The 22,612-nt window shown below is 42.7% G+C and overlaps 1 protein-coding gene across 3 annotated transcripts in view; it reads left to right on the top strand.

Annotated features, from left to right (window-relative positions):
- Nucleotides 1-22,612, top strand: part of fam193a (family with sequence similarity 193 member A) — a 206,912-nt gene that overhangs the window by 94,980 nt on the left and 89,320 nt on the right. For all 3 annotated transcript variants that reach the window (XM_078215170.1, XM_078215168.1, XM_078215167.1), the window contains exon 2: nt 21,947-22,012. In XM_078215170.1, the coding sequence (XP_078071296.1) occupies nt 21,947-22,012 (66 nt within the window). The remainder of the gene's footprint in view (nt 1-21,946; nt 22,013-22,612) is intronic.

The following is a 22,612-nucleotide window of genomic DNA, read 5'->3' as shown; positions in this document are numbered from 1 at the left end:
CTCTGGTTGGCCAATCCGACTTATGAAACGCAGATGGTTTTTGTATAGTTCCCTTTGAATTTGGTCTGTGCAGTCCACAGGAATGTCATTAGTATCTCTTCAGTGATCGGGGTGTGAATTTCCCTGATACTGCCAGAAAGCTCTTTTTACTTCAAAGGTCACAGACAGCTATGGCTCCAGCCATTTAAAAAAAGTTTCTGTCCGGTTTTTAAAGTTACAGAAATAGCCATGAGGATGTCACAGAGTCTCTCAGTGCAGAAGAGGTTCTTCAGCCCATCGAAGCTGCACCGCCATGTGCGAAACACTGGAACTATCGAATCCCATTTACCAGCACTTGGACCATAGCCTTGAATGCTATAATATGCCAAGTGCCCATTCAGGTAATTTGTAAAGGATGTGATTCAACCCACCTCTACCACTCTCCCAGGCAGCACATTCCAGACCACCACCACCCTCTGGGTAAAAACGTTCTTCCTCACATCCCCCTTAAACCTCCTGCCCCTCACCTTGAACTTGTTTTCTATAACTATTTTGTTAAAGTATAGAGGCTGAGGCCTGAGATACTTCACAAAAGCAAAATGCTGCAATACGGATAACTGGAAAAAAAGGGTTGTTGGAAAACACTCAGCAGGTCAGGCAGCATCTATGGCTAGAGAAATGGAGGTAACATCTCAGGGCAGTGGAGGATTATCAGAATAGTTTTGTATTGACAATTCTGTAGATAATTTAAAAGAATGACATTTATTTTCCACCTTTAAGTTGGTCTGATTTTTTAAAAATTGAGTGTAAATGTGAACTTGGGCTCTGAGGATGACTGGGGTGCACTATGTAAGCTGGGCAGATGATAAAAGGGTTTGTTGCATGGCTGCTTAGGTTGGCAAACCTGATCTGTGGTTTGACTTTGGAGTACGTTCTGAGTTGAACTCTGGAACATTGTGTTACTTGATGATAAATGTGCTGAAAGCTCTGTACCCTGAGCACTGTTACAGAGCTGTACAAATAGTCCTGCCCTGGTGCTTTCATTAAAATTTGGGAAAGTATTTTTCAGCATTACTGGATGTTTGAAATCTTAGGACTACTTTCACATTAACTTAAAATACCCGGCACCACAATTGGGTTTCCTCTCTGCATTTTTACTAATGTTGTTTGCGCTTTAAGCATTACAACATCATTATAAAATGCAAGTACGTACAGATTTGCAATTTGTGATGATGGATTAAGAGATTCATATGAGATGCATTGATACAGCACTGAAATGTCTTGGCATAAGGCCATGGTTTGCTGTGGATTATTAGTGTTCCCTCAAAATCTAGTGGCATTGCAAAGTAACACTGGGGCTGATTCACTAACTGAATAGAGATGTTGAATCTGGTGAATGGAAACCTGAACGTGAAATCCATCCTGAATGTGAAAATCCATCCTATGTGCTGCAGTCGTCGCCCTTCCCCTTTATCCAATTAAGAGAGCCTTTTTGAACCAATGCTGTGGAATCTGAAAGCTGCAGAAAGTTCTTTTTGAGATGGTTACATAAACTGCTTTTAAAAGCTGCATGAATGACTTGAGGGCTAATTACTAAATTTATTGAGCATGGCTGTCTTTTTAACTTCCAGTCTTTCTCTTAGGAAGATGGAAGTAAATGAGTCAAAGTGCCTTCACATTTTTATTTTCTTCCCCCTCACTTGGCCCATCTCCCTCAAACATTAAACAAAATCTGAGACTTGATCCTCCAGTGAACAGGAATGTTTGGAACTGAAGTCTGCTTCAGCATCTGAATTGCTCTGTTTGCTGATATTTGTAGTAGATTCATTTAATTACAGCGAAACATTTTGGGCAGCATGGTGGTTAGCACTGCTGCCTCACAGCACCAGGGACCTGGATTCGATTCCCGGCTTGGGTCGCTGTCTGTGTGGAGTTTGCACATTCTCTCCGTGTCTGCTGGGTTTCCTCCGAGTGCTCCGGTTTCCTCCCGCAGTCTGAAAGACGTGCAGGTTAGGTGCATTGACCCGAATAGGCGTCAGAGTGTGGCGACTAGGAGAATTTCACAGTAACTTCATTACAGGGTTAATGTCAGCCTTGTGACTAATAAATAAACTTTACTTTTCACTGGGTTTCCAATTGGGATCTCTGTTGTTTGTGATTTATATAAACGATCTGGAAGAAGGTGTAACTGGGGTGATCAGTAAGTTTGCGGACGACACGAAAATGGCTGGACTTGCAGATGGTGAGGAACATTGTCAGAGGCTACAGAAGGATATAGATAGGCTGGAAATTTGGGCAAAGAAATGGCAGATGGAGTTCAATCCAGATAAATGCGAAGTGATGCATTTTGGTAGAACTAACGTAGGGGGGAGCTATACGATAAATGGCAGAACCATAAAGAGGGACCTGGGTGTGCAAGTCCACAGACCCTTGAAGGTGACGGCACAGGTGGAGAAGGTAGTGAAGAAGGCATATGGCATGCTTGCCTTTATAGGACGGGGCATAGAGTATAAAAGTTGGGGTCTGATGTTGCAGTTGTATAGAACGTTGGTTCGGCCGCATTTGGAATACTGCGCCCAGTTCTGGTCGCCACACTACCAGAAGGACGTGGAGGCTTTAGAGAGAGTGCAGAGGAGGTTTACCAGGATGTTGTCTGGTATGGAAGGGTTTAGTTATGAGGAGAGATTGGGTAAACTGGGGTTGTTCTCACTGAAAAGACGGAGGATGAGGGGTGACCTAATAGAGGTGTATAAGATTATGAAAGACATAGATAGGGTGAACGGTGGGAAGCTTTTTCCCAGGTCGGTGGTGACGTTCACGAGGGGTCATAGGTTCAAGGTGAGGGGCGGGGGGGGGGAGGTTTAACACGGATATCAGAAGGACGTATTTTACACAGAGGGTGGTGGGGGCCTGGAATGCGCTGCCGGGCAAGGTGGTGAAGGCGGACACACTGGGAACGTTTAAGACTTATCTAGATAGCCACATGAACAGAGTGGGAATGGAGGGATACAAAAGAATGGTCGAGTTTGGACCAGGGAGCGGCGCGGGCTTGGAGGGCCGAAGGGCCTGTTCCTGTGCTGTTTTGTTCTTTGTTCAATTCTGGAAGGATGTATTTCTTCTTCAGCATGTGACTTTTGTGATGTGGGGTGAGAGTGAGCCACCAAATCTTTGTGGCTTGAAGTTTAGGATAACGCAACATACTGGAGGAAGGACAGGATCTTGTGGTTGCAAATATGTTCAAGAAAATATATTACCATCACCAGGATGTACTCATTCCTCTTCCCTCTTGAAGCCGCAAGTCTCAGCTACACCTGAGCTCATGAACTCATAATAGAGATAGGGTGAATTCTGCTGCAGTGATCCTAGCAGCTTCTAGATATGATGCCACAATAACTTATTGTGCCAGCATCTCCACATCATGGCCACAATCAGTACAGGGTTTTAACTTGCGTGCCAGCTTGTACCAGATGTATGCAAGTGTCAACTGCAACCACTTTTCCTGGGTTGTTCGAGGCAGTACCCAAGAGATCAGTTTTGCAAATCAGGGGACTTGAGGGCAGTCTAAGAGAGTTGGCCAACCTACACTAGCGTCAGGGTACATTTCTCCTGCCCTGAATTTGGTTCATCTTCATCCAGGAGTCTGCAACTTTAAGGTCTCAAACCACTCTAGACCTTGATCAAATGAACCCCTTTTGCTGATAATTATATGGTTTGTTTTGCTTTTATAAATGTTTATTATGGAGGCAGTGGCATCGTGGTATTGTCACTGGACTAGTAATCCAGAGAGCCAGGGTAATATTTTGGAGACCTGGGTTTGAATCTCACCATGGGCAAATAGTGAAATTTGAATTTGATAAAAATCTGGAATTGAAGATCTAATGATGAAACCACTATCGATTGTTGTAAAAACCCATCTAGTTCACTAATGCCCTTTAGGGAAGGAAATCTGCCGTCCTTACCCAGTCTGACCTACAAGTGACTCCAAACCCAGGGCAACTGCCCTCTGAAATGGCTGAGCAAATCACTCAGTTCAAGGGCAATAAATGCTGGCCCAGCTGGCAACATCCACACCCCATGAACAAATAAAAACATTTGTGTGAGAAACTAACAAATTAGCATTTCTGTAAAAATGTTTAATGTGTCTCTTGTTTATGACTCTTTCCATTTTTGGCATTTAAGTAACAGCCCATAAGATACTGCATTTCTGACTATATTTAAGAAATGGTCCTCTTAAGATTGCTGACTTCTGCCCTAGTCATATAAGAGAAATACCCTTTTCGTGTGATCAACAAGAGTGCTTTAGGGTTTTCTGCTTTGAGTTTGGAGTGAGTGGACACATGGCTGTTGAAATTTAATGCCCAGAAATGTGATGTGATGCATTTTTAAGTTTATTCTCCCATGGATGTGGACCTTGCCGTCAAGGCCAGCAATTGTTGCCCATCCCTAATTACCCTCAAGAACAATTAAGACTCAATCGCATCGCCGTGGGGCTGGATTCACATGGAGGCCAGACCAGGTAATGACTCATAACTCACGTCAGGGCATATACCTGGGCCTCTGGATTACTAGTCCAGTGATCGTGCACTACGCCACCATCTCCCCCGAATTTTGGTAGCAAGAACGTGGACAGTATAATGGACACCATTCTCAAGGGGATGCAGGAGCAGTGGATCCTAGGGTTGTATATACACAATTTGTTGAAGGTGGTCCAGCAAGTTGAGAATATGGTTAATAAAGCGCACGTGCAGCAGGTTCGGTTTATCAGTTCTGATGAAAGGTCATCCAACCCGAAAAGTTAACTCTGTTCTCTTCTCCGCAGATCGGCTGAATATTTCCAGCATTTTGTTTCTTTTTCAAATTCCCACCGTTTACAGTATATTGCTTTTGGCGAAGTAACATTAGGTTACTTGAGGTCAGAAAGCTGAACTCGCTCGTCCTTTGGGTTGACTGGCTCGTCATGAGAGCTGGGTCCAAGAAACTGCATCTGTCCATCTACCAATGTTACTTGGATATTTGTAAGAGTAGTTGGCTGACATGCACTTGGACTGAATGAAGCAACCTTTTGAGTATGTGCTGTGGCTTATGTTTAGGTCAGAGTGGCCTGAAATTGTGTAGTCTTGTCTGGCTTGCAAAATTGCTGAGTGTTTGGAGACCATGGTAAACAGCAAACTTGACCTTCACAATGCCTGATGCAGCCATCTATGTATGTCTTGGCAAGTAAGGAATAAAAGCCTGCAGGTGTGTTAAAATATTATTCACAAGGAGCAAAGGAAAATCAATGGGGCAAGTATTGGTTGAATATAATTCCTGCTTTTAAGTGGAAGAAATTCCCAGCATAATTTCTAATTATGACTAATCCTTATTCCTGCTTGCTGCTCTCTGATCTAAGATTGATAGGGATGTTTTAAAGCAGTGGAACAGGAAAGGGCATGGTTCTGGACCAACTTGAGTGAAGCTTTAGAACTGTCATTCTCAAGTGAACAGAAGTATATTGAACACAACTCAGAATGGGTTGGAATTGTGCTCCTTGTCCCACAATGCAGGGGGATAGCAAAAGAGCAGCCTAGTGGAGAGGGAGAGCAATCGCAGGTCTCCAAAGCTAGGAAGCAAATTAATGCTTTTGTTTACAATCAAAAATCAAGTCAGAATTCCCTGAAACTTTACACTTGATTAAATAAATTTGCAGATTATTTAAGCAAAAGATACTTCACTTTCTCCTTTACATTCTGCAGTATTTTGAAAGCACTTTTCAGCCAGTGCTTAATTAATGTCTGTTTTGAATTAATAATTTAATTATGGCTTAACGTAATCGGCTTGAAATAGTTTAAATGCTGGGCCTTGGGATGCCTGAATGAGGCATTAAGTGGAGGCTTGGCACTTATCCGCATTGAGGGAAGCTGACAGGCCAGCCTGTTTGAGACACTGATGCATAGCATCCAACAGCAATGATGCCAGTGGCATGGCAAGAGGATGCAGTCAAAATAAATGTGGAACGGTTGGATGGAGCTTTTAGCTCAGTGTGGAATATCCTTTTGCGTTGGTGGATAAGTGGAACAGACACCGCTGAAGAGTTTTCCAATTGTATAATAGCCTCAGCAAGAGGCTCACCCCTTCCCTCAAGAACACCTTTTCCCAAACTGCATTATGAAAGTCATGCATCTGTAAATGACAATCGCTTTCCTACAAATGTAAATCTGAACATCAGAATTCCTGTGCCTAAACAGTACAACATGGAACCTACCCAAGTGTGCAAAGATTGGTTTTATGAAAAGCATATTTTGCATTCTACTGTTTGCAGCAAAACTCCTGACCGTTTAGTGGCAAATGTCTGTTTCCTGGTTTCTGACGTTACTGGGACAAATAGTCCTTTACTTGAAGTGTAGCACTTTGCTTACTTTCAAATGAACAATTGTTAATTGCCAGATGAGTTTGGACAAAAATCGCAGAATTGTTACCCCCCCACTCCCCATGCGTAGTACCATTTTCCCCATCCTCTACCCATAACCCTGCATGTTCTTCCTTCTCCGATGAATTCCTTGTCCAGTGTTGCAGTTGAACCAGCTGCCACCACCCTCTGAGGCAGTACATTCCAATCCTTCATCTCTCCTTGCAACACTTTGGCATCATTTACAAATTACCCCAATCTCTGACTTCTCATTCTCTGTGAGACAGAGGAGAAGGGGGCCATTCAGCCCATTGAGCCTGCTCTGCCATTTACTGAGACCATAACTGACCTGATGTGATAGTCCTCAACTTCACTTTCCTGCCTAATCCCCATAACCCTTGATTCCTTTACTGATTAAAAATGAGCCTTAAACATACTTAATGACCTAGCCTCTCCAGCCTTCTGCAGTAAAGAATTCCACAGATTCACTATCCTCTTAGAGAAGAAACTCCCCCTCATCTCTGTCTTAAATGGATGACCCCTTACCTTGAGATTATGCCTGGTCCTAGACTCTCCCACAAGGGAAATAATCTTTCATGAGTGGGAACACTTAGTCCCCATCTACTCTGGCCAGACTATGATTTTGAATACTTCTTTCAAATCTCTTCTCTAAGGAAACAGTCGTAACTTCTTAAATCTGTCTTCAAAATTGAAGTTCCTCATCCCTCGAATCATTCTTGTGAATACTTTCTGCACCCTCTCTAATGTCTTCACATCCTTCCTACGGTGCGACCCCCAGAACTGGACAGTGTGGTTTAGTCCAAACTTTTTATTTTCATTAAGCTTTTGCCAAGGCTACGGAACCTACTGAAGTAGAATAACCAATCATGAAAGGCAGAGAATACTATACATATAGGGGAAAGTACTACATAGTTACTATTTTAAACATTAAACATCCTCAATTTTGTGTGTATGTGATGTTTTGAGCCTCCACGACCTTTTCAGGCAATGAGTTCCAGACTCCCACCACCCCCAGGTGAAAAAAGATTTCCACAGATCCCCTCAAAACCTCTTGTCCGTCACATGAAAATTATGTCCCTTCGTTGTTGACCTTTAATTAACTGCTTCCTAGCCACCCTGTCCATAGGAGAGACCAGTGTTAACAGGCATCCCCCTTTCAAATCCTGTGGCCTACAAAATTTGAACAAACAAACTAAGGAATGAGAAATGATAACAACTGAGACTGAGTTGTCAGGGCTTTATTAATAGGAGCATAACGTACAAGAGCAAAGGGGTTATGCTGAGCTTGTACAAAACAGCTGGAATATTGTGTACCAAAGGAAGGATGTTAATGCATTGGAAAGAGTGCAGAAGAGGTTTACAAAAATGTTTCCAGGGATGAGTAACTTCAGTAATGAAGATATGTTGGGACTTTTCTCCTTGGAGGGAAGAACGCTAAGAGGAGATTTAATAAAGATGTTCAAAATCATGGGAGGCTGGGCTGAGTAGATAGGGAGGAACTGTTCCTGCTCGTAAATGATCAAGAACAAGAGAGAATGGATTTAAAATGTTCTGCAAAAGAAGCAAATGTGAAGTGAGAATAAACAATTTCATTCGACAAGTGGCTCGGGTCTGGAATGCACTGCCTGGAAGTGTGGTGTGGAGGCTGGATCAGTCAAGGCATTCAAGAGGCATTGGATGATTACTTGAATAGAAACAATGTGCGAGGGTACAAGGGAATGGCACTAAGTTGTAATGCATGTTTGAATAGCCAGTGCAGACATGATGGGCCAAATGGTTTCCTTCTGTGATTCTCAAGATTGCTGGAGATCAGAGGCTGAAAATTGCCCAGAAAGTTGCAGTTTGGATGCCCTTGCTGTAGTCTGTGACATTTTTAGGCCCTCGGGTAAATTATTACTTAATAACAGAGGTTTGCTTGCAGTTTGTTGAAAATAGATTTGAGGGCATAATAAAACCAGAACTTGCATCTGTAAAATGATTCCGCTGGTTATAGTAGTTTCCAAACTGTGAAATAGTGCCCTCAGGCTTTCGCTCTAGGTATTAGCCAGCACCCGAGTTCTGTCAGTTATCTTTGTCATTAACTGACACTTGGCCTTCGCTTGCAACATACACTGCAATGTTGCAGTATGAATACCACGTGTAATTGGACTAAAGCTTTTAAGATGGGTGGGAAAGATGACGTAAATTTGAATTAAAAATGTTCAATTGCTTCTCAAGTGTATGAATTTCTAACCTCTGTTAATTAGATCACTCTAAATTGTTGCTTAGTGTTGCTACGGTTTAGACTTTTCAAGCTGCAATCTTTTATGTGGATTTATAAAAGGAATAGCTGTGGGAATGAATTATCTGGGATCACTGAGACAGTAACACCAATTTGATCATGTTCAATTTTTCTGAGCAGCTTCTCATTTTAGCATTACCCCAGAAGTGTTTGCCTTTGAGTAATTATAGTAGAAATTCTTTTCTCACACATCTGCTGTAAGTAATTTACAGCATATTGTAGTTTCGAAATTAATATACTGAGTTTGATCTGCATATGTTTTATTAGCAACATTCAAGATAGTCCATGGTGCAGACTCCTTAAAGCCTGTCCACCATCTACAAGGCACAAGTCAGGAGTGTGATCTAATGCTCCCCACTTGCCTGGATGGGTGCAGCTCCAACAGCACTTGAGACTCGATAGAATCCAGGCCAAAGCAGCCCACTTGATTGGCACCTCATCTACAAACATTCACTCCCTCCACCACTGACGCACAGTGGCAGTAGATGTGTAGCATCTACTAGTTGCACTTCAGGAACTCACCACAGCTTGTCAGACAAAAAATCTGCAACCACTACTGTCTAGAAGGACAGATGCAGCACATACATAGGAACACCACCACCTCTGTTCCCTTCCAAGCCCCACACCACCCTGACTTGGAAATATTTCACCATTCCTTCACAATTGTTAGGTTTATAAAAAGGATGAGATTATTTTCATCACATCATTTCACTAGGTACTCTGTTTTGTTGCTGTTTGAGATCTGACCACTGTAGTGGTGTCATAAGCAAACCTGAAAATGGAGGGGAATTTGGCCACGCAGTCACAAGTGTATAAGGAGTATAGTAAGGGGCTGAGGACACAGACTTGCGGGGCACTGGGATGGATGGGCAAGTTCATTTTCTGGTAAGCATTACCCCTCAGGATGTTAATAGTGGGAGATTCAGCAATGGTCTTGCTGTTGAATGTCAAGGGCAGATGGTTAAGTTTTCTCTTGTTGGAAATGGTCATTATCTGGCGCTTGAGTGGTGTGAAAAATCTTGCCAGTTATCAGCCCATTACTTGGATGTTTGGGGACAGACTGATGGGCTGGTAATTGGCTGGACTGAAATGCTGGACATCTCAGTTGTGATGGAGTTGTTTGTGGAGCCTCCTCCCCTAGTTAGTTATTTAATTGTCCACCACCATTCACAACTGAATGTGGCAGGGCGGTAGAGCATTGTTCTAATCTATTGGCTGGGATTGCTTAGCCCTTTATACTCTATTTTGCTGTTCAACATCCCGCCTGAGCTGTAAGTTCATCAGGCTGACATCTCATTTTTAGGTATGCCTGGCGCTGCTCCTGGTATGGCCTCCCACACTCTTCATTGAACTAGGGTTGAGCTTCCGCGCTCTTCATTGAACCAATGGGATGAGCTACTTGCAAGGCCATGAGGTTACATATTGTGATTGATGGCCCACAGAGCCACATGGATGCCAAGCTCTGAGCTGCTAGATCTTCTGAATCTATCCCATTTCGCACAGTTATTATGCCATGCAATCTGATTGACAGTATCCTCAGTAAGAGGATACATCTCCACAGGGACTGTGCAGTAGTTATTCCTACCAGTACTACCATAGCAAATACACCTGCCACAGAAAGATTGGTGGGGTCAAGTGGAGTTTTCCCTTTTGGTGCTCTCACCAACTGCTGCAGGCCCAATCTGGCAGAAATATCTATCAGGGCTTGGTCAGTGGTGGCGTACCGAGCCACTTGATGATGGACGTTGAAGTCCTCCACCCAGAGTCTGTTCCCTTGCAACCTTCCGTGCTTACCAGCGATATTCAAGATGGAGGATTCATCAGCTAAGGGAGGGTGGTAGATGGTCATCAGGAGGAGGTTTCTTTGCCTATGTTTGACCTTATGCTGAGATGTCTTGGGATCAGAGTTATTTTGAGGACTCCCGGGGCAACTCCCCCCAGAATGTATCCCACTGTTCCATCACCTCCGTTGGATCTGACCTCTGGGACAGGATGTACCCAGGGATGATGATGGAGTTGCAAATTTGGCTTTGAAACCTGCTGAACTAAATTTTAGCGCTTGTCTCTACGTGGGCCAGTTGGCTTGGTTTTTCCGAAGGGAGGTGGTCCTCAATGCAATCCAGAAGAGGGTGAGGCTTTCTGAGATCAGCCAATGTGGTGTAGACCACTGGATCATGCTGGGGCCTTATTGACTTCTGTAGCCAAGTCAAATGAGGTTGCTGTGATTTTACCACAGTAACCTGAGAGAAAGTGAAGGGAAGTTTTCTATTTATAGTGCTTTTTTGCAGCAAATTTAACAGTGGAAATCGAGCAGTAAGGTTAAAAAGAAAAATATTTCCTCTGAGTATTATTTGGCTCAGAGATGTATGATAGGCTCAGTAGGCCAGTGAGCAATCCGGTGTGGTAATGAGTCAGAAAGAAAAGCTCTCAGATCACCAATCCTTCTCAGTTAGTTGACCTCGATTTCTAACGGTGCCACAAGTCTTGAGCATCCTTAGGCTCGAACAGAGGAGTTCCCGCTCCTAGTTATAACCCAGTGATCCCTGTTCGGGAAAGTGCAGGTACCAGTTTGGGACAGGATTGGATTCTGCCTTTGTCTTTGAACAGCCTGCTGATTCTCTCTCATCTTTTGCATGAATAATGTGTGTCTCTGCCCACAGGAGAGGAGCTGGGTAAATTGGCTGTGGGAAGAAATGTTTTCTATACATTTATAAAGATTTGTCTTGGTGTCTGATATGAACGGCAGCTTCCTGTCTTTTTTTAATGATTTGTTCTAAACAGCGATTACCCCTAGTTGAATTTTTGCAGTACAGCCTGCAGTACCACAATTTGGGATCATGGTTTAATTTTCTATTATAAATCTTTTCATACTATTTTGACAACTTCAGATTTACTCCAGTTCATGTCTCGACTCATCTATTTGTGACGGTTCTGATATTTAAAGATGTTGTCTTAAAAATAAACTGGCTTCAAAGCATGTCAGTCACTGCTTAGTTGGTCTGGTCATAAAGAAAATAGTTTTTCATTATATGTTATCTTTCCTCTTCTTTTACTGCTAAGCACTTTAGAATGGCCTAATCAGTTGATGATTGGTTTTGTAAGTAAACTCCATTTTGTACGGGCCCACACTGCAAGTACTTTTTCATGACTTGTATTTTGTCACATTCTTCCTTGATGCTAAATACATCCTCTGGTATTGACTTATTTGTTTAACTAGTCATATTTAAATAGGGGCATTTCACTTGGTGAATGGAAGCTGGGATGCCCAAATCACCCAGCAGTTGTTTTTTGCTTTCTGAGAGAGTAAGTAAGTAAGTAAGACCAGCACTGAATTCCAATTCAACAAACATCCCATATCTAGCAAGATTGTGAGAGTCGATTTCAACAGTTGTGCTGCACTGGACCCAATATGAAGGGTCTTGGGGTCGTGAGTTAAATGATGAATACTATAATAAAGTAATGCTGGTGGATGTTGAGAAGTCAAACAAACCAACCTTGTTTTCTGTTGCAGATTGGGGAATGGTGCTGCATGAAGGTTGTCCTGTAATAATGCATACTCATTTACTAAGGAGGTGGTTGAAAAGCTTGTTAATATAGAAGCACACTCAGGCAGAAGAAGACTTGTTCTTTGTATTGTCTCTCTATGTTCTTCCTACCTATTCCTAATTCATATGATTGTATGTTTTTTCACTTTTGTCCACCTGCTCCTCCTCCCTTTTACAAAAACATAAAACCCATCACATTTCTTCAGAATTAAAGGGAGGTAGCAGAGTCCTATTCGACTTGAAATTGTTTCCCTCTCCACAGATACTACCAGACCGGCTGAATTTTCCAGCACTTTTATATTTCTACCCTTTTGAGGTTGGCATTCCCTCAACTGATTATTCTTGCTCTGGGCTGTTCCATAACCAACCTAAACTTTATGATACAGTGAGCACTGTCTGTCCCCTAAATGTTCTCCCACTGACACAGGATCCATTTGGTCCATCTCATTCTTAAGAACCATTGGAAAGAACATAACATAAGAAATAGGAGCAGGAGTAGGCCATCTAGCCCCTCGAGCCTGCCCCGCCATTCAATAAGATCATGGCTGATCTGAAGTGGATCAGTTCCACTTACCCGCCTGATCCCTATAACCCCTAATTCCCTTACCGATCAGGAATCCATCTATCCGTGATTTAAACATATTCAACAAGGTAGCCTCCGCCACTTCAGTGGGCAGAGAATTCCAGAGATTCACCACCCTCTGAGAGAAGAAGTTCCTCCTCAACTCTGTCCTAAACTGACCCCCCTTTATTTTGAGGCTGTGCCCTCTAGTTCTAGCTTCCTTTCTAAGTGGAAAGAATTTCTCCATCTCTACCCTATCCAGCCCCTTCATTATCTTATAGGTCTCTATAAGATCCCCCTCAACCTTCTAAATTCCAACGAATACAAACCCAATCTGCTTAGTCTCTCCTCATAATCAACACCCCTCATCTCTGGTATCAACCTGGTGAACCTTCTCTGCACTCCCTCCAAGGCCAATATATCCTCCCGCAAATAAGGGGACCAATACTGCACACAGTATTCCAGCTGCGGCCTCACCAATGCCCTGTACAGATGCAGCAAGACATCTCTGCTTTTATATTCTATCCCCCTTGTGATATAGGCCAACATCCCATTTGCCTTCTTGATCACCTGTTGCACCTGCAGACTGGGTTTTTGCGTCTCATGAACAAGGACCCCCAGGTCCCTTTGCACAGTAGCATGTTGTAATTTTTTCCATTTAGATAATCCAATTTGCTATTATTTCCTCCAAAGTGAATAACCTTGCATTTGGGAATGGAAATGATGGGCGGCACGGTGGCACAGTGATTAGCATTGCTGCTTCACAACGCTAAGGACCCTCTGCCCTTTACACGATTACTATTGCAGTCTAAGTAACTAAAGTGTCCCTTTATCACTACTTCATACTTCTTGCACATTATTCCTCTACATCTAAAAAGGTAAAGTAACCATTATACCAGATGGCCATAGGCTGGTCTCCCTTTGACTGATAATTTTAACCTGAAAATCATCACACCTCAGGTGAGGGGCAAGGGTGAGAAAGTGGGTCTTCATGAATAACCTCAGCCAGTAAGGAAATTTGGCATCACTCTACTCTGCACCACGAACCAGCCAACTGAGCTAACCAACTCTTTTTCCTACTAGTTGGTAACCTATAGACTAAACTGAACAATGTAATTGCATCCTCTCTGTTCCTTAGTTTAAGCTGAATAGGTTCTGTCTTTGATCCCTCTGGGCCACTCTGCAATGAGCGCTCCTCCTACTGCTATCTCCCCTCCTTTTCCTGTCCTATCTTTCCTGAACACCTTGCAACCAGGAATATTTAATATCCTGTGCTGCCCTCATTTGAGCCAGGTCTCTGTAATAGCCACAGCAGATTTAGACTATTTCTGCTGGCCCATTCAATTGCACATTGTTGCAAGTGAAAGAAAGGCCTTAAGTTGTCCCTTATCTATTAAGCCAGATTGACTGGTGCATTGTCAATGTTTCAATGCTTGAAACCAGAGACTAGAGGTAACGTGGTGAAACAGAGAGCTTTAGTGGCAGTGGGCAAGACAGTTAAACTAGCTGTGTTCAGAAACTTCACGTAACCCTTTGCCAAAGAGTGAAGCACAGTTTTGGAAATTATTTGTTTTGGTATTTCTGCAAAGAACAAAGCATTGAATTGGCTTACGAAAATTCATAACATTCCAAAGAAAAACCAAGTGCTTGGAGCCTGCAATTAGCTGCTTGATTTGCATTGTCGGTTGCTATGAGTAGGCGGTCATCCATCCCAGCCAGAGACTTGGTTGTGGGGGAAACTTCATTATTTTTCAAATAGCAAAATACTCGTAACCGATTTTTAAAAAACCTGTGCGGGTCACAAAATAACTTGTTACATAAACTGTGTGCTGTCTCTCTCAGATGACCTAATGTAAGGACTTAACCATGTGTCACTGCTAGTGTACCTGAAGAATTGGGAATTGATGTGATGGTGATTCCCCTGAAAAGGCAAAAGCCTTGTCATAATGTACACAAAGGCTGCCTACACTAGGTTAGTAGGGAATTGGTTAAGCTGCTTCCAAATAGACATGCCTATTCTCCTCTCTCCAATAAAAGCTTGTCATTATTTGCTTAGCTTTAATAAGTCCAGGGCATCCGATTACTGAACCCACACTAAAAGGTTTCCAAATGGAAATTTTAATTGAGATGATCCCTCTGCCCCTTCTGACATGTTTCATAATCAAACTGCTCCTACTTGTTGTCTGGAATGATTAATAATGTTTCTGCAGTGTAAGCTTTTATAAAAAAGCCTTATCAGAGTTTTAGCATTTCTACAAATAACGTAACACACCCTCAAAACTGGTGCAGTACAGTTTAATCATTTCTCCACATATGAATGTAGAAAAGACAGGAGGAAACCAATGCAGTTGGTTCAGTATGTTTAGTATACCTGGTGCTTCAACATACACAAAAAATAGAGAGGACAATCACCAGGATTGGGGAAAGAAGGATAAGTACACACCCTCGCATATCGTATGTTAGAAGCAGTGTTACATCGCCTATGGAAAACCTTGTAGGAGTAAGTCAGATGTTATGGAACGTATATATTTGAGATAGGGCCCCATACTTTCCGGAATGTATTCAATTTGGATCAGCGTATGCGGATCAGGAATTCCATTTTCCTCTCTTTGGCCGAATAAGTAACTACCATTACTTATTCAGCCAGAGAGAGTAGATACAAAGAAAATGGCTAAACAGCCAAAGATTTTCCTGTCCCACTAGGACATTTTTAAAAATTCATTCACGGTGTGTGAACTTCGCTGGCTGGTCCAGCATTTATTGTAAGAAGTTTAACAACACCAGGTTAAAGTCCAACAGGTTTATTTGGTAGCAAAAGCCACACAAGCTTTCGGAGCTCCAAGCCCCTTCTTCAGGTGAGTCAATATCCCAACTTTCCATTTCAGAGCATTTAAGGGTCAACCACATGGATGTGAATTTGGAGTCGTACGTAGGCCAGAACAGGTAAAAATGGCAGATTTCCTTTCCTAAAGGACATTCATGAACCAGATGGGTTATGACAAACAATGGTTTCATGATCGTTAGATTTTTAATTTCAGATTTTTATTACATTCAAATTTCACCATCTGCCATGGTGGGATTTGAACCCATGCACCCAGATCTTGCATTAAAACATATTTCCCCAATCTCTAGCTATACCAGAAATGCCAGCAACACATTATCAAGCATTTTTAAAAGATATGAGACTTGTTTGGGTAGAGATGAGGAATAGTGGGTAGAGATGAGGAATAGTAGAGGGAGAAAGACACTAGTAGGTGTGGTATATAGGCCCCCAAATAATAATGTTGAGGTAGGGAGGGCTATAAACAAGCAGATAAGGGATGCGTGTAAAAACGGAACGGCAATAATCATGGGGGACTTCAACATGCACATTGACTGGCAGACTCAAGTCGGTAAGGGTGGAATGGAGGAAGAGTTCTTAGAATGCTGTCGGGATAGTTTCCTTGAACAGCATGTTACGGAACCGACGAGGGAACGAGCTATTTTGGATCTGGTATTGTGTAACGAGGTAGGTAGAATTAAGGATCTTATTGTGAAGGACCCTCTTGGGTCTAGTGACCACAATATGGTCGAATTTCTGATTCAGATGGAAGAGGAGAAAGTTTGGTCTCAAACCAGTGTCCTCTGTTTGAACAGAGGGAAATATGATAGGATGAGGGATGAATTGGCTAAGGTAGACTGGGAGAGCAGGCTGGCAGGTAGGATAGCTGAGGAACAGTGGAGGATTTTTAAGGAGATCCTTTTCAGTTCTCAGCAAAAATATATTCCAGCAAAAAACAAGGATTGTAAGAAAAGGGAGAACCAGCCGTGGATAACGAAGGAAATAAAGGAGAGTATTAAAATAAAAACAGCTGCGTACAGAGTGGCCAAAAATAGTGGAGAAACAAGTGATTGGGAAAAATTTAAGAAACAACAAAGAGAGACTAAGAAAGAGATAAAGAAAGGAAGGATAGACTATGAAGCTAGGCTAGCAATTAATATAAAAAATGATAGTAAAAGTTTTTATAAATATATAAAAAGGAATAGAGTGGCTAGAGTGAATGTTGGACCCTTGGAGGACGAGAGGGGGGAGTTAATAGTGGGAAATGAGGATATGGCTGAGTCTTTAAATAAGTTTTTTGTGTCGGTCTTCACGGTGGAGGACACAAATAGTTTGCCAAATATTAACGATAGAGGGTTGGCAGCAGGAGAAATACTTAATACGATTAATGTTACCAGAGAGGCAGTGCTGGGTAGACTAATGGGACTGAAGGTGGACAAGTCCCCGGGTCCGGATGGAATGCATCCCAGGGTATTGAAAGAAATGTCAGAGGTAATAGTGGATGCGTTAGTGATTATTTATCAAAACTCGTTGCATTCTGGGGTAGTGCCGGTTGATTGGAAAACGGCTAATGTTACGCCGCTGTTTAAAAAAGGAAGGAGACAAAAGGCGGGTAACTATAGGCCGGTCAGCTTAACGTCTGTAGTAGGGAAAATGCTGGAATCCATTATTAAAGAGGAGATAGCAGGGCATCTGGATAGAAATGGTTCGATCAATCAGACGCAGCATGGATTCATGAGGGGAAAGTCGTGCTTGACGAACATGTTGGATTTTTATGAAGATGTGACTAGGGCGGTTGATGGAGGAGAACCGGTGGATGCGGTGTTTTTGGATTTCCAAAAGGCGTTTGATAAGGTGCCCCATAAAAGGCTGCTGAAGAAGATTAGGGCACATGGAGTTGGGGGTAGTCTGTTAAAGTGGATTGGGGACTGGCTATCCGACAGGAAACAAAGAGTCGGAATAAATGGGTGTTTTTCCAGTTGGAGGAAGGTAACTAATGGGTGTTTTTCCAGTTGGAGGAAGGTAACTAGTGGCGTGCCGCAGGGATCGGTACTTGGGCCGCAACTGTTTACCATTTATATAGATGATCTGGAGGAGGGGACGGAGTGTAGGGTAACGAAGTTTGCAGACGACACAAAGATAAGTGGAAAAGTGAATCGTGTGGAGGACGGAGAAGATCTGCAGAGAGATTTGGACAGGCTGAGTGAGTGGGCGAGGATATGGCAAATGGAGTATAACGTTGAGAAATGCGAGGTTGTACACTTTGGAGGAAATAATAACAAATGGGATTACTATCTCAATGGAAACAAATTAAAACATGCTACCGTGCAAAGGGACCTGGGGGTCCTTGTGCATGAGACGCAAAAGCCCAGTCTGCAGGTACAACAGGTGATCAAGAAGGCAAATGGGATGTTGGCCTATATTGCGAAGGGGATAGAATATAAAAGCAGGGATGTCTTGATGCACCTGTACAGGACATTGGTGAGGCCGCAGCTGGAATACTGTGTGCAGTATTGGTCCCCTTATATGAGGAAGGATATATTGGCATTGGAGGGAGTGCAGAGAAGGTTCACCAGGTTGATACCGGAGATGAGGGGTTTGGATTATGAGGAGAGGCTGAGGAGATTGGGTTTGTACTCGTTGGAGTTTAGAAGGATGAGGGGGGATCTTATGGAGACTTATAAGATAATGCGGGGGCTGGATAGGGTGGAGGCGGAGAGATTCTTTCCACTTAGTAAGGAAGTTAAAACGAGAGGACACAGCCTCAAAATAAAGGGGGGTCGGTTTAAGACAGAGTTGAGGAGGAACTTCTTCTCCCAGAGGGTGGTGAATCTCTGGAATTCTCTGCCCACTGAGGTGGTGGAGGCTACCTCGCTGAATATGTTTAAAGCGCGGATGGATGGATTCCTGATCGGTAAGGGAATTAAGGGTTATGGGGATCAGGCGGGTAAGTGGTACTGATCCACGTCAGATCAGCCATGATCTTATTGAATGGCGGGGCAGGCTCGAGGGGCTAGATGGCCTACTCCTGCTCCTATTTCTTATGTTCTTATGTTTGTACTCTTGCAGGAACCGATCAACAATTATTTAACCCCAGAATAAAAAACCGTGAAACCGTTAGTTCTGTGGCTGTCTTCCTCACCAACAGTAGGACCCTTTAGGGCTATACCTACAAACCTTCCATAATTCAAGGAATCTTTGTTATCAAAAAAAGAGGAAATAAGATATGTCACGAAAAGGGCAAGTACAGGGCACCCATTCTGCATTCAAACCCTTGCTATTAAGACTTAAGCCACTCACCCACCTCCCAGCACTGGTGTTACTCATGGTTACCATGATCAGAGCAAAGGAGACCTTAAAATATATACCGCCATTGTAAGTGTATGGATGAAAAGAAAGGATAGTTTTTACATATCCCTCCAGTGTTGTACAATCTGCACAGCGTATTACTTAACTAGAAGGAGCACGCTGAGGAATATTTTCCATTAAGGACAAATGGAAGTCCTGCCAATCTTAAGGATGAAAACTCAATGTAGTGTTCAATTATTAGATCGTCCCTGTCAGAGTAATAAATACCAACACAGAATCAGGAAGGAGTTAATAATGACAAGGGATCGAGTCTGGATTTTACAGTGAACTGCAGACTGCTACTCCACATTGTTGCCTTCCACAGAGTTCACAAAAGCCACAGCTATACCCTGATTGTCGGACGTCTTTATAAAGTTGTCAAATGTCACCCCCAGTATAGTCGGATACGGTATGGCATATTGCACTCCAATGGTCTTTAGTTTTTTTCTAATTTCATCAAAGCTCCTGCGCCTGTGTTGTATCACCACTGAGAAATCTTGAAAGAAAGAGACCTTTGGTCCATCATAGAGCAAGGCCCAATTACGTCACGCTGCCTCCAATACTCTTTGGCAATCCTTGAAGTTATGAAAATGCATAATTATGGAGCAGGGTCATTGATTGTCCCTAGGCCTCAGAGGTGGGATTACAAACTTAATACATTTCTGATGTGTTCCTGAATTAAGGGAATGTTGTAGCCAGCTCTCAGAGAATTTAACTGGGAGCTTACCCTCGGCTCCTTCTGGCAAACCGATGATCTGGGCATTTTCCCTCCGGCCTTGGTTCTCCAGATTAGCAGGGAATTCTGATCTACCACGCAGCTGCTTTTCCAAGGATTGAAAGTGGACCTTAACTCAACCGAGGAAGTGGCATTTTCGACAGTAACAATTCTCTCCTCCACTTCAATTCGCTTTTTGCCTGTATTCTGAAGTTCTATAGCATGAGCACTGATATTTTGCGCTAATAAACCAAGTTTCTCATCAAATACCTTAATATTAGCAGTCATCAGTTGTAATGCAAGCGAGGCGACTTCTTGCAAGCTGTGCCCAGCATACCTTCTAATTCTATCTTTTACTCTTGTTCTATGCTTCTAAAACTTCATTCTAACATCCTAACTATGGCTGTAACACTACATTCTGCATTCTCTCGTTTCCTTCTCTATGAATGAATATGCTTTGTCAGTATAGCGCGCAAGAAACAATACTCTTCACTTTACGTTAATACATATAACAAATCAAATCAAATGCTTTTGAGTGCTGGATCGAGAGCCTGTCAGTTCATTAGGTAAGAAATCTCACAACACCAGGTTAAAGTCCAACTGGTTTATTTGGTAGCAAAAGCCACTAGCTTTTGGAGCGCTGCTCCTTCGTCAGGTAAGTGGGAGCTCTGTTCACAAACAGGGCATATAAAGACACAAACTCAATTTACAAAATAATGGTTGGAATGTGAGTCTTTACAGGTAATCAAGTCTTAAAGGTACAGACAATGTGAGTGGAGAGAGCGTTAAGGACAGGTTAAAGAGATGTGTATTGTCTCCAGACAGGACAGTTAGTGAGATTTTGCAAGCCCAGGCAAGTCGTGGGGATTACAGATGGTGCGACATGAACCCAAGATCCCGGTTGAGGCCGTCCTCATGTGCGGAATCATGACAGTTCATTAGGTTGCCATGTTGGTGTCACCTTCACCCAAGTTACTTCTGACTGCCCTCTTGTCGATAATTGTCTTTGAATTTCTTGGCATTTTGTCACCAACCTTCAGCCAGAAATCTTCCAGTGACATAAAATGGAGTTCTCACTCCAGGGTTAGGTAATTACAAGCTGTGTAAACGCGATAACCAAAAGGATTACAGGCTGAGTAGTGCCAGAGCTCATGGAAACACAGTTATTCCCGTGCTCTCATCACGTGACCCTCCCTAGACTTTTCGGGTCATGTAAGTTTAAAATTCACGTATGCTTCAGTGGACAATCCTTAATTATTTTAAAATAGAGGGCATTGTGCCAAGTACCAGTGTTGTCACTAGGTTTGCTTGGCATAATGGTACGAGAAGAATTATAATTTGGTGTTGTGGCAATATATTTCTTCTGTGCTATGCGTAACTATCACACATCCTACTATTGACACAAGCAACAAGAGATCTGGAACAAGTAGTTGCCAGCAGTGTTAATGCACCTGGGGACAGCCTAAAGTTTGAAGGAATACAATCTGTAATTATATTGCTGGCTGATTGTCACTGAATGTTTACCATGACAATTGTATTTTCTGAAATCCCAGTGACAAAGTGGATGGATTAGTGGACTGGAGTCGGTCCTTTCACCTGCATGTCCTCTGAATGCTGCCTGGTGCACTGAGCTAGAAGCCTCCAATTTGAAGGCCATAAAGGGTGCTCTGAGCATTTTTGAACAACAGCGGCTAGCATTTATATAGCCAGTAAATCCAGGCTGAATGGGACATTGACCAGAACACCTGCAGGAATGTCCTGGTGTTTTGTCACAAAGTGCACTGCCAGCTTTTACATCAGAAGGACCCACGCTTCAGGTGTTCCCACTGTGTTTCTGTTGGAGTGGTGTTGTCAGAGGAATGGGAGAGGCACGAAGGACATTCTTGGCCAATATCCAAATTAAGGATGGGTGGACTGATCTTAGAATATTTTTAATAAGTCAGGATGATGCCAAAGACAAACGATATGAATGAGGAGAGATGAAAGCAAAAAATGCTGGAAAAACCCATCAGGTCTGGCAGCATCTGTGGAGAGAAAAACAGTAGTTAATGTTTCAGATCTGTGACCTCTCATCAAATGGGCATGAACTGTTTTTCATCTGGTGAAAGGTCACAGACCTGAAATGCTAACTCCCTGTCTCTCTGCACAGATGCTGCTATAACCTCAGAGTGTTTCCAGCATTTTTATTTTTATTTGAGATTTCTGGCATCCACAAGTATTCTGCTTTTTGATTTCTGGTTAGCTTTCTAATGTTTTCTTTTACTCATGTGTCAATATTTTGTTCTTCAGGTTTCCATAAATGGCACACAGTTGTCAGATGGGTCTGTGGGATCAGAGTTCACAGAGGTTCCTCAGGTAGGATCAGTTATATATTTCATCTTTTGCTTAAATAAATTATGCAATGATTTATAGATAAGATGGGTTCCTGAGGATTCTGATTATTTTTGATTTGAGGTTAAGGGTGGCAAAGCCACATTTATTGTCCACGCTTCATGGACCTGAGAAGTAGCTTTGAAAACATATGTTGTTACCCAGATGCTAGCTACGTGGTTGGAAAAACAAATGGGATTCGAACTCCTGAATATCATGGCCATTGCGCTACTGTGTCTATGTAGTCACAGATGGTTGCTAGTTCCAGCTCTACAAGAATTTGAATTCCGAGAGATGGAATTATCATGTGACCAGCAGTATACAGTCTGCCGACTCTAATACAGTAAGAGTTTTAACAACACCAGGTTAAAGTCCAACAGGTTTATTTGGGAGCAAATACCATTAGCTTTCGGAGCGCTGCTCCTTCGTCAGATGGAGTGGAAATGTGCTCTCAAACAGGGCACAGATCCACAAAATCAAGTTACAGAATACTGATTAGAATGTGAATCCCTACAGCCAACCAGATCTTAAAGATACAGACAATGTGGATGGAGGGAGCATTAAGCACAGGCTAAAGAGATGTGT

Source organism: Mustelus asterias, chromosome 6 (genome assembly GCF_964213995.1).
Source record: "Mustelus asterias chromosome 6, sMusAst1.hap1.1, whole genome shotgun sequence".
Taxonomy (NCBI): domain Eukaryota; kingdom Metazoa; phylum Chordata; class Chondrichthyes; order Carcharhiniformes; family Triakidae; genus Mustelus; species Mustelus asterias.
Note: the sequence above shows the minus strand (reverse complement) of the source record. Positions and strands in the feature narration are given on the sequence as shown.